Source organism: Thamnophis elegans, chromosome 4 (assembly GCF_009769535.1).
Source record: "Thamnophis elegans isolate rThaEle1 chromosome 4, rThaEle1.pri, whole genome shotgun sequence".
NCBI classification, from domain to species: domain Eukaryota; kingdom Metazoa; phylum Chordata; class Lepidosauria; order Squamata; family Colubridae; genus Thamnophis; species Thamnophis elegans.
This window is the reverse complement of record NC_045544.1, coordinates 101,603,560-101,616,723: the sequence shown is the minus strand read 5'-3', so window position 1 is coordinate 101,616,723 and position 13,164 is coordinate 101,603,560. Positions and strand designations below refer to the sequence as shown.

General features: G+C 35.4%; 1 protein-coding gene across 2 annotated transcripts in view; it reads left to right on the top strand.

Moving 5' to 3' along the window:
* The window catches only part of FBXO11 (F-box protein 11), a 73,865-nt gene that overhangs the window by 42,949 nt on the left and 17,752 nt on the right, over positions 1-13,164 (top strand). For both annotated transcript variants that reach the window (XM_032216426.1, XM_032216427.1), the window contains exons 2-7: positions 6,900-7,027; positions 7,226-7,307; positions 9,133-9,277; positions 10,561-10,690; positions 12,315-12,398; positions 12,485-12,617. In XM_032216426.1, coding sequence (XP_032072317.1) covers positions 6,900-7,027; positions 7,226-7,307; positions 9,133-9,277; positions 10,561-10,690; positions 12,315-12,398; positions 12,485-12,617 — 702 coding nt within the window. The remainder of the gene's footprint in view (positions 1-6,899; positions 7,028-7,225; positions 7,308-9,132; positions 9,278-10,560; positions 10,691-12,314; positions 12,399-12,484; positions 12,618-13,164) is intronic.

Genomic DNA, 13,164 nt, shown 5'->3' with positions numbered 1-13,164 from the left:
ATCCTTATTCCCCAGTCCAATTATGATACAGGATTTGCTTAACTCATTTAGTTAGTAGCAAATTTTCATTCTGTTTGGCCTATCTTTCATGCACTGCTTTGATAAATCTAAAGAAATTAAATACCAATAGGTATAACTTTCCATTAAGTTCACTTAACTACTACAACCTAGTCTACAAAAGTGTATTTTGGCTTTATACAGAAAATATTGTAAATGTAAAGAGAATTTATTATAACATATTAAAAGACGTAAAAGCCCAGTTTTTCCCAGAGGCTGTCTTATAGGGGGGATTTCCGCCCCCCAGGGCTCCTTAGTGAAAAAATGCTGCACCTGAGATGAAGAATATTCAAGGAAAGATGGAAAATTATTGAAGAAAAAAGGAAGGAGTTTCTTCCAGATTATAATTAGATATTTCACAGCAGTGCTTTATGGTAGCATTGTTAAAGTCAGTTCGTGTGTGTGTGTGTACACAAACACACAAATACGTGTGTGTGTGTGTATTTGTATTAATGTTGGTGACTATTTGTTTGTGTATTGAATTTATTTGACTGTCGATTCAGCACACAATTTGGAATGCTATTTCCCTTTGACTGGCTACTTTCATATGTTGAAGAATTCAGATGATTTTCATAATCTTGATATCGGAGTATAATACTATATGTAGCGCTTAGGTTATGACAAGAATTGAGCCTGGAAATTCCATTGCTAAGTAATACACTTGTAAAGTGTGATGTTATATGAGCATGTTACTTATTGATGGCAATCCTAGTCATCACCATTTCTGTAGTTAACCAAAGACCAACAGGTTGTTAAATAAGGACTTCACGTGACTGTGACATGGGAAGAGGTGTTAAAACCATATCCCAGGGTAAATAGGCCAATGGGTGATTGCTGTGGGTAGGTGTTAGGAAGTACAGCTGAGCAGGGAGTGTAATGGATGCTATGGAGTATGTGTGGGTAAGTGGCTGTCATGGATATTATAGAGTGTGGGCAGGGATTGTGGGGATCTTGGGGCATTGAAGTGTAGACTGAAGAGCGCTAAGGAGTATGTGATTTCCATGCCGTCTTGCAGCTCCTCAGGAAAAAAAAGCAGTAAGAGCTATTTGCAGGGGTGGCTTGTGACTTTCTTCCAGCTTCCCAATTGACTTTGCTTCCCCCTGCCAGCAGGGAAGGATGTAAATAGTGATCACATAACTGTAGGATGCTGCAATAGTTGTGAGGGCCAGTTGCCAAGCATCCTGTGGCCATAGGGATGCTGACATGGCTACAATTTCTGAGGATGGGTTATGAGTCCCCCTTGTTCAATGCCATTATATGTTTGAACAGTCACTGGGCAAGTGGTTGCAACCCAAGGACTATCTGTAATCATATTTGTTTCCTATTTTTCCCGAATTCCTTGTGTATGAAGTAAACACTGAATGCCTTTTTTCAATTAATGTAAACATTCTATTTTCAGAATCTAAGAAGTTCAAAGTGAGAATTGAGTATAAATTTCAGTCCACCAAATAGTACTCTTTTGGTTTTGATCAAATTAATTCTGCTGGTATTTATTTCCATTGAAACGTAGAGATAAATGTGGGTTTAGAAAGTGAAATTCATTATTGTTTTGTTATTAATGATTTAAGAAAGAGTTCATTTATCAGTTAGCATATTACATTTTGTTGGAAGAAGGTAGATGTAATCTATTCAAATTCAGTGCTGTAATTCAATTCAGATACTCAACAACTGTGATGGCGAACCTATGGCACGCGTGCTACAGGTGGCACGTGGAGCCCTCTCTACGGGCATGCAAGCTGTTGCCTCAGCCCAGCTCCACTGCACATGCACACGTACCTCCTGCCAGCCAGCTGATTTTTGGGTCTCTGCTATGCATGCGTGTGGTGCAGGGCTCATGGGGGAGACACGAGTGCATGCGCGGAAGGTGCGATGCATCCACCCGTGGCCCATTTTTGTTCCCAGGAGACTGCACAGAGGCCTATTAGGCCCAAAATGGGGTGCGGGGGTGCATGTGCAGGGGGTGGGATGCACAGGGGGTGTTGCATGCGGATTTCATTATGGGTGCGGTTATGTACGCATGCTGTTGAGTGCGTGTGTGCGCTTTTGGCACGCAACAACAAAAAGGTTTACATCTTTAAGATGTTCTGTGTCCTAGTTATAAAGAAATATTTTTTCATGTTTTTGAAAAAGCCTTCTATGTTGGTAACATTCTCTCCATTTTCGCCTTTTGTTTTGAATCCTTTGTTCCAGATGTTTTACTATATTTTCATAAAGTCCTTCACTAGAACATGGGTGAGCAAAAACAACTGGGAAGGAGATGTTTCAGGAATGCAAAGTGACTTGAGATATAATATGTGCATAATATGTTTAATATTTACATAAAGTTGCTAGAGAAGGCTATCTGAGAGTAGGGTATGATACCATCAGTGTACATTACTACCTGAAGCTGTTCAAGAGATGTTTATCTGTTTCTTGAAACTGTCAGAGATGGGATGAAACAGGTTACAGTTGAACCCAAGCAAGATAAGAGTTGCTGTTTATGTAAGCAAGATGCTTTGTTAGCTCTGATATTTTCTCTTGGTACTTGGTACACCTGATCTGTGAAGCAGCCTTCATCCAAAAATCAGACATGCCCCCATGTTGTTGTCTTTATAGAAGTTAATGAAAACTGAGTATTTTCAGACAGAATATGGAGGTGGAGATGCTACCTCTGTTGCTGTTGATTACAGATACATAATATATATTATTCTGATATTATTTGCTCATTTATATGTTATTTATGTTATTATTTTAGTTTTAATTTAATTTTTTTTGTAGACATTTTGTTTATATTACAGATAGTCTTTGACTTATAGCAGGTCACTTAGTGGCATTTGGAAGTTAGGATAGATCTACCTGGGACTATTTGCAACCTGGCTCCAGCGTTACACTGGCATCCCCCACCCACCCCCATTGCATGATTGCATGCTGGGCACTCCGCAATCAGTCTTCATTTTTATTTTCAACCTTTTTCCTTAATGACTGCAGTGTTTGCTTAATTACTGTGATGAGCACTTTATAATCATGTCAGTCGCTTAATGACCACCGGAATAAAATGATGTAATTAGGTCAGTCATGTTGATGATCCATTTTACAACCAGCAGGCTCTATTACAGTTATAGGATGGCCACTACCTACACTGTGGATTATATTGTTCAGATAATTCTCAATTTACAATCATTTGAAATTGCAATGGCACTGAAAAAAGTGATTTATTGACCGGTTTTCACACATATGACCCTTACAGCATTCCCATGGTCACATGATCAAAATGTGGGCACTTGCCATCTCGCGTGATGCTGGAGTTATGGGATCACTATTTGTAATCTTCCCAGTTGGCTTCTAACAAGCAAAGTCAATGGGGGAAACGAGATTCACTTAAAGATCGCATGATTCACTTAGCAATTGCAGTGATTCATTTAACAACTGTGGCAGAGAATGTAAAATGGGGCAAAATTCACTTAATAACTGCCTTGCTTTACAATGAAAATTTTGTACTCAATTGTGTTTGTACATTGAGGACTACCTGTATTTTTACCAGGCCATTTTATGCATCACTGTAACGTTAAATGCTTGGTAACATTTAGCTTCCTTTCTAGCTGTAACATTATGATAATGGAGTTCTTACCTTTAGGAACATAGATGCAATGACTTATATTAGCAAGACAGAACATTTTGCATACCTTTTTTTTATTCTGAATAACAGACAAATCAAGATTAATCAATACAATACAATATTATAATTATTATAATAATCTCCTTTTATATAGTCCATCAGTAACAAGTCCTGGATTTCAAAATATAGAATTTCTTTGTTTTTGCATTAGCATTATTGTAGTAATTAATAACAGAACAGAATAACAAAGTTGGAACAGACCTTGGAGTTATTCTGGTCCAACAACTCCACCCCGCCCCGCTTTGCTTAGGCAGGAAACCCTACATCATTTCAGACAAATGGTTGTCCAATCTCTTTTTAAAAACTTCCAGTGTTGGAGCATTCACAACTTCTGGAGGCAAGTTGTTTCACTGATTAATTGTCCTAACTATCAGGAATTTTCTCTTTAATTCTAGGTTGCTTCTCTCCTTGATTAGTTTCCATCCACTGCTTCTTTTCCTGCCTTCAGGTGCTTTGGAGAATAGCTTGACTCCATCTTCTTTGTGGCAATCCTTGAGATATTGGAACTACTGTCATGTCACCCCTAGTCCTTCTTTTCATTAAATGAAATCCCAGCAACCGTTATTTATATGTTTTAGGCTACAGTCCTCTAATCATCTTTTGTTGCTTTTCTTTGCAATCTTTCTAGCGTTTCAACATCTTTTTACATTGCAGCGACCAAAACTGGATGCAATATTCCAAGTGCATTATAAAATGGTATTAACACTTCATGTGATCTTGATTCTATCCCTCTGTTAATGCAGCCTAGAACTGTGTTGGCTTTTTTGGCAGCTACAGCACACTGCTGGCTTATATTTAAGTAATTGCTCACATGGACTCTAGGATCCCTCTCACAGTTACTACTATTGAGTCAGGTACCACCTATACTGTACATTATGTTTGTCTTGCCTAAATGTAAAACCTTTTTTACTGTTGAATTTCATTTTGTGTTAGATAACTGTCCAAGTCTGTCAAGATTCTTCTGTATCTTAAGCCTATCTTCTGGAGTTTTGGCTATTCCTGCTAGCTTGGTGTCGTCTGCAAATTTGATGAGTTTCTCATCTATTTCCCCATCCAAAATAATTGATGAAAATGTTGAGTACTGAGCTTAAACTAGAGCCTTGGGGTATCCCACTGCATACTTCCTTTCATGGAGATGCACTTCCATTGAGGATTACATATTGAGTGCAGTTGGTCAGCCAGTTATGAATCCATCTGATGGTGATGCTGTTCTAACCCACATTTTTCTATCTTATCAAGTAGTTAGTTGTGGTCTACTTTATCAAATGTTTTATTGAAGTCCAAGTAAATTATATCCACAGCAATTCTCTGGTGCACTAATTTTATCAAAGAATGCAATAAGATTTGTCTGGCATGATCTGTTTTCGACAAACAGATCATGCCAGATGTTGGTTTTTGACTATGACTTTGTTTGGCTGTAGGTGTTTGTGGTTTGTTGCTTGATTATCTTTTCCAGAATCTTCCCAGGTATTGAGGTCAGGCTGATAGGTCTATAGTTTCCTGGATATATTATCCCCCCTCCCCCACATTTTTTTTTCTTTTAAAGATGGGAACTGCATTAACTCTTTTCCAGTCCTTTGGTATTTCCCTGGTGCTCCAGGATCTCTGAAAGATATAATTCAGTGGTTCTGAAATCACGTCTGCTACTTCCTTCAGAACCTTGGGATATAATTTAGCTGGTCCTGGTGATTTGAACTCAGCTAGGGTGCTCACTTACCATTTTCTTGCCCATTTTAACTTAATAGTTAATAGTGAAAGATGCACAATTCAAATGAGATGTTGTGTTTATAAATATACACTGATTCACCTATTAATAACAAGTTACATTTTAAACCAACATACATAATTGCAAATGGAAAGTAATCAGCATCTTTGAAACCTTAAGTGTACAATATACTTCTTTGAATTAAAATTAATTAATTAATAATTTAAAATAATTGCAAAAATTGAGAGTCATGAATCAAGACAAATATATGTGTTCCAGGATAATGTCACAAGATCCAGTCTGGGTTGGTCACCAGAGGTTTAGTCTTCTGAGCTTTCAGACTCGGGTTGGTCCATATCCTTAGACAACTTCTCTCTCACTAAACCGCTGGTCCTAGTGACCAACCCAGATTGGATCCTACAAATTTGAGACTGCCATCTGTTTCACTGCAGACTGCATAAAAGACTAGAAGACTACAATGTTCTCTGGGGAAAAATTAGTTTTAATATATATTTGTGAATTAAGAACAGGAAAATCTTGTGCTCCCAACTTTTGTATTGCCTATGTGAGCGCTCAGTAGATCAGTTAACCTGAGGTATATCATTGTGTATATTCTATTGCAAACTGCTGCAGGGCAATACTCAGCTTGAAATGTTAGATCGCTGATTTACTGTGACCAACTTGGAGACATTTCCTTATATCAGAATTATTCATTTGTTTCAGAATTTCTGGCTTTTCAAGAAAAAATCAAGACTAGCAGAGTAGCTTTTACTTACCTATTTTTGCGCTTAGCTAGTCTAGAAAAAAGAAGAATTAGGGGTGATATGATAGCAGTATTCCAGTATTTGAGGGGTTGCCAGAAAGAAGAGGTCAAATTATGCTACAAAGCATCAGAGGGCAGGACAAGAAACAATGGTTGGAAACTAATCAAAGAGAGAAGCAACGTGGAATTAAGGAGAAACTTCCTAACAGGACAATTAACCAGTGGAACAGCTTGCCTTCAGAAATTGTGGACGCTCCATCACTGGAGGTTTTTAAAAAGAGGCTAGACAGCCACTTATCTGAAATAGTGTAGGTTCTCCTGCTTGAGCAGGGGGCAAGACTAGAAGACCTCCAAGGTCCCTTCTATTCAACTACTGCACCAAAACCATTTTTGTGGTATCTAAAGGGTTCCGAAGAGCTAAAAATCTTTTATTACTGCAATTGAAATATTCTACAGTTTATTTGTAGTGTATTTCTCTGATAATATAAGGATTTTAAAAGTTTAAAATATATGAATACAGTGCAGTAATGTTTACTAATATTATATAAAATATAAATATGCAGCATAATATGTAACTAAAATGGACATGTGACAGATAACTGCATTAATATATCAGTTTTGACTTTCTATAATTACAACCAGAAAAGTTTTCCTATTGTAATAAAATAATATGTTATTTTTGTGTGACAATCTATTATGTGTACTTTGTTTCTTGGTAGATGATGATGTACCTGCAGATATGGTTGCAGAAGAATCGGGTCCTGGTGCACAAAATAGTCCATACCAACTTCGCAGAAAAACTCTTTTACCTAAAAGAACAGCTTGTCCTGCAAAGAGCAATATGGAGGTATTTTTTTTTTTAAAAAAAACTTTTTGGAATAGATAAATAACAACTGTGGGCATAATCTAATCCAGAGAGTTTTGTGAAGGGAGCATATGTAAGAATACAAATACCAATAAAAATTTGAAGAAGATGGGTTGGGATGCTTGACTGAATCTAGTAGCTAAAAGAACTGCTTAAATGTTTTCACTTTTTTCTTCTCAGGGTGCTTCTACTTCAGCTACAGAAAATTTCGGCCATCGAGCAAAACGTGCTAGAGTATCTGGAAAATTACAGGATTTATCAGGTAATCCCTGTTGTATGTGATGGAGTGCTATGTAAAAAAAAATAGTCTTCCATGTTTCCTTTGAATTTTTTAAATGGAAAGCAATTAGGATGTTGACTTTAGACCTCTTTGTTTTAAGTAATCTGATTTTAATGTCAAACAAAATAGAAGTACGGTCTATGTATAGCAAGTAGTTCTGTTTGCCATGTAGATCAGAAAGAATTTTAACTGATAGATGCAATTAATAGCACTTCTGAACTAGTGGTGGGTTGCAGGTGGTACACCCCAGTACGGGCGAATCGGTGCCTGCCGGGAGCACCAGGTACCATTCCGATACAGTGCTCCGGAGGCCCCGCCTGCCCAAGCTCCTTACCTGTATTTGAGCTCTTCAGCGCTTACGCACACAGAGCCTACGGCACCTGCGCGACGCTCCGCCAAACAGCTGGAGTGTCACGGAGGCGTTGCGGAGGTAAGGACACATGCGTGCGTGCTGCACGCATGCATGTGGGGGACGCCGGGCCCCATTGCACCATACCGGTTGCAACAGGATCCGGAACCCACCACTGTTCTGAACAATGCAATCCTATGAGTCGTTTTATAAGGAAGTAGAAAAATCTCAGCCTCTAGAGATATAGTAAAGATTACAGCACTATAACCTTGAAATGTTCCAACCTCAAAACACCTGTTTTTGAGTGTTCTGAGCATGAATTGTGTTTTCTAAAGTTATGTTTCAAGCATGAGACAACTTAAGTTGTTTTAAGAGGTGTCATTTTGAGGCTGTTGCAAGCACCCTGGTTGAGCTGATATTCCTTGGCTTGTGATTGGCCTTGCTTGTTTTCTCAAATTTATTGTATTTCCCAAATTGCAACAAAAAACAGCAGCATGTTCCCCCTATTATTGGCTTAGACAGGATGACATTATATGGGGAAAGGAAACAGTTAAACATAGCAGACAGAAGATTTTAACAATTGCATGTTGATAGCCTAGTTTTTATGTTACTGCTGTGATTCTTCTGAGGAAGTTAAAGTTAATGTAGATTACTATTTTCATGAACGTTGCATGCTGCTTTATTTTGCAGGTTGATAATGCAAAGATGTAAGTGTACACAGAAATATTTCCAGTGCTGTTGAATAAATGACTAGCACAATGCTAGTTTGGTTGATGTGTATCTACACATTGTCTTTGTAGTAATGCTAATGTTGTTCATGCATTTTATTTTATTATTATTTTTTGCTGTTCTGTTCATCTCACTATCAAAGTGCCTCTGTGCAGCTTAAGTACCAGCAAGAGTCCCATCTATCCTCCCCTCTTTTCAGTCAGTTACCAATTATACCTGGAAGTAACTACAATAGCCTGGAAGAGAAACTAGAAAAAATAAAACCCATAAATCCTGCCTACAGTAAATTGGACACGAAGATTTTTTTTATTTTCAAAACTTTAAGCAAACCATTTAGTATAAAAGTATTAATATCAATTATTAATATAAATATTAAGAATTTAGTTGCTCTCTTTGTAAACTCTTGACTGACTGTTACAAAGATATTTATTTGAAGAATTTAAAAAATCAGAAATTCAGTGTTGTTCACTACCTATATTGATTGCTAAGCATGGTTGTTTGTTGTAATTTACTCAAAATTTATCATCATTTTTATAGTTTATAAAGGTTGATGCATACCTATGTTTTATGCTTTCATATGCTAATGTTTTATGTTATAAGAAGCTGCTTCTTATAACATCTTTTCAGTCAGTTCATGAGTATAAGAAAGATACAAGGTGTCCATGATCTTTCTTAATAAAAATAATCCAGACAATTCAATCCTGTTATTCACATTTTGTATTTTAATAGCAGCACCTGCAGAACAATATCTTCAAGAAAAATTACCTGATGAAGTGGTTCTGAAAATCTTTTCATACTTGCTGGAGCAAGATCTTTGTAGAGCAGCGTGTGTATGTAAACGCTTCAGTGAGCTAGCTAATGATCCAATTTTGTGGTAAGTGAACAGATAATTCTTAATTATTCTGAAATATGTTATCAAGCACCATAAGAAAAATGAATTCCTAGTTAGTGGTTCTTATTACTTTGAATGAAAATAGATATTTGAATTGCAAGAAATTTTGTTTGGCACATGCTTCAAATGGTCTGACTACTCTTCTTTAATGCATCCTGTCAGTCTAATTTTGCCGATCACAGATATTTTGCTATTGTTTAAATAGAAACCTATTTCTATAGTCAGAGTTGTGGAAATACTGTTTAAAAAATCCAGAAAAAAAATCTGAATTCTTCATAGTCAATAGGATTTTTGCTTTTTTTAATTTTGTCTTCATTGTAAAATTATGTTAATAATGTTCTGATTATCTCCATATCAATATATATTGAATACTAACTATTAAGTAAACTGCTTAAATCAAATTTTACTACTAATTACTTTAGGGACATATATCCGTGTAGCCTTTACATTTCTATTTAGTTTCCAAGCTTAAATATGATTGGCCAGATGCTGCCACCTGCTGAGATGTAAAGAGTGTAGTTTTTGAATGATGTTTTAAACAAAGATTTGTAAAATAGAAAAAAATCAGCAACAGGGAAAAAATAAAATAAAACAAGAAGCCATTAAAATAAAATTGTATAAAAATATTTAGCGGATTCTAAATATTTAAAAGGGCAGTTCATTTATCATAAAAACTTGATTTTAGCTATCACCTAAAAAAATAAACAAAAGCTCTAGGTCTAAACATTAATGAATTTGAACAGAATAAATCATGAATCAGCGCTAAAATGTGTTAGTTGTTTCACCTCTTCAGACATTGATTTAAGGACCATTTTGGGTAATATACAGTATATATTTATTTGCAGAATGCATTCTTTCATATATTAATCATCGTAATTCTATGAATAATATTCAGAATATGATTGATCATATTCTGAGTATCAATTGATACTCACTATTGATTGATACACTCAATTTAATTTTCGATTTAGAATTCCAGGTAAACCAACACATTTTGCTTTTATATAAGAATCTTTAGTAGAAAGTGATGATTAATTTGTGAAGGAAAAAAAAGAAGAGTTGATGAGCAAATATTTCTGTTCAACCAGATGCTTCTATAGACCCATAACCTTAATCCCTTGTTCATGTTTGCCCTTGTATTCAAAGAAATTCACATCAAAAACTACTCTTAATGACTATGATTTCATATAATTTTATCTATATAGTTTATATCTGTGTTCTCTTAAATGTATTCACAATTTTCTATTCATAATGCATTTATTCAGGAAGCGATTATACATGGAAGTATTTGAATACACACGTCCAATGATGCATCCTGAACCTGGTAAATTTTATCAAATAAATCCAGAAGAATATGAACATCCAAATCCATGGAAAGAAAGCTTTCAGCAACTTGTATGTATATGTTTTTAAAGACTTCTTATTTATGTTGCCTTTTTACAATGGTTGAAATGCTGAAGAACAGTCAACATTACTTAACATTTATTCATCTGCTTTCTTTCCCACTTTAATCAATTTATAGTTTTGAGATCTTGATTCTCTCTTACTGACATGATAGCTTTATTTCTTAAGTCCCTGCTTCAGTTCATTACATTACAATAAAATTACATTAAAATTCCTCACCTCTATGCAGATGAAATATAATTCTTAAGATGCTATTTGGTGCATTCAATATACTATCTGTTGGGCTAAACTGCAATGAAAAGAATGTCTTTTATTTTGAGAAGAATGTTCTATTAAAGGTAAAGGCAAAGGTTCCCCTTGCACATATGTGCCAGTTTTTCCCGACTAGAGGGCAGTGCTCATCTCCCTTTCAAAGCCGAAGAGCCAGTGCTGTCCGAAGATGTCTCTGTAGTCATATGGCTGGCATGACTAAACGCTGAAAACGCTGGCTCTTTGGCTTTGAAATGGAGATGAGCACCACCCCCTAGAGTTGGGAATGACTAGCACATATGTCCAAGGGGAACCTTTACCTTTTAATGTTCTATTAGGAACATATCAATAGAAAAACTGTAGAAGGAACTGATCAAAGTGTATGGGAGAATAAAGAAAATAAATGTATGTCTATATTATAGTATACAGGTAGTCTTCGTTTAGTGACCACATTTGGTTCCAGACACTGTTGTTCATCAAACTAATTACCTCCATGACTTAGGACCTTATTGCAGCTTCTTTTGCTTTACAGACCTGCAAAGGTCGTAAATGCAAGGATTGGTAATCAAATTACTTTTTTATCACCATTCATAACTATGAACGGTTGCTAAATGAGGCAGTCTATAAAGAAGGATTACCTGTAATAGTAATGAAATATAACTCTAGAATTTAAGTCAAATGTGATTGAAAAAATGGGAAGCTTTAGTATTCAATACGCATACTTTCTGTTCTCATATAATTTGTGAAATCAAGAAAAGTGATACAAGTAAAGCAAATGAATAGTAATTAATATAACTAATTCAACAGGTTGAGAATTCTTAGAAAATCATTTTATTCATAGTCTATTTTATTCATAGTCTTCCTTATTTTTGCTGTCTTATAGCAGTGGCTGTGTGTATGTGTGTTTAAAGTAATGTGTGTAATGTGTAAAGCAATAATGTGTAATTGTGTGTGTGAAACAAGCAGTAACACAGCTTCGGCAATGTATAACAACAAAATGCATTCTTCATACATTATTGAGCAATTTTATAGCAAATTCCAGTAAGTTCACTGCTTTTTAAGAATGAAGTTCATGTATTTCAGACCAAGGGCACATGCCTAGTGTTGCCTGTTAAAGTTGGAAGCACCTTAATAAGATTCTAATTAGGTCTATTTCCTAACTCCCACCAAATTCTTTTTATATTTGTTCTTGAACAAACATGCCTAAAATTTAGACCTATCTACTGATAACAATTATGTATTGAAATGACATGAATTATTTCCAGGAGTTTTGCAATGAAGTATGTGTTATTAACTCTCTCTTTCTCTGGTGTAGCTCAAAAAGTACAGTTTACCATAATTTAACATTTTTTTCCTCAAATTTTAGTATAAAGGAGCCCATGTAAAGCCAGGATTTGCTGAACATTTCTATAGCAACCCAGCAAGATACAAAGGAAGAGAAAACATGCTGGTACATTTTAAAATCACCCTAATTGATTGCTAGTATACTTTTTCAATATCGATTTATCTCTAAACAGTTCCTTTGTCTTATTTTAGTATTATGACACCATTGAAGATGCATTAGGTGGTGTACAAGAAGCTCACTTCGATGGACTTATCTTTGTTCACTCGGGCATATACACAGATGAATGGATATACATTGAATCACCTATAACAATGATTGGTGCAGGTACATCTTAATATCACTTGCTTTAATTGGCTATTGTATTTAATTTTCATAAATAGAGCCCTGGCTTTATGGTCATGTGAGAAATACCAAGACAATAAACTACAAAACAAATAAGTTATTTTTACTACACCAAGTTCCAACAGCACTCTTTATTTCATTTCATATTGTTTTGTTTTTCTTTCTGAAGAAACATTAAAAACTTGAACAAGCTCCCCCATTCTTCTCTTTCCCAATAAAGTCCACCCTCATCAGATTTCTTTCTTAGAAAGAGACCAGCATTTAAGTTGTTTACCTCCTTACTTTTAATACAGTATTTCAAATAAACCTTACTTATTTTGCAATAGATAATTTCTCTTTTTGATAATTGTTTTATTGTTCTTTCCTTTTACTCCTGAGCTAAAGTAGAAATGATTATATATTTTGCACTTTTGGCTCCTATATACTTGATACTGAATTTTTGTTGTTGCTAAAGCCTTTCTCCTAACCCTTTATTAAGGATCAGCTTAATAAACTTGAGTTTCCTTAAGAGTGATGTTATTATAAATTT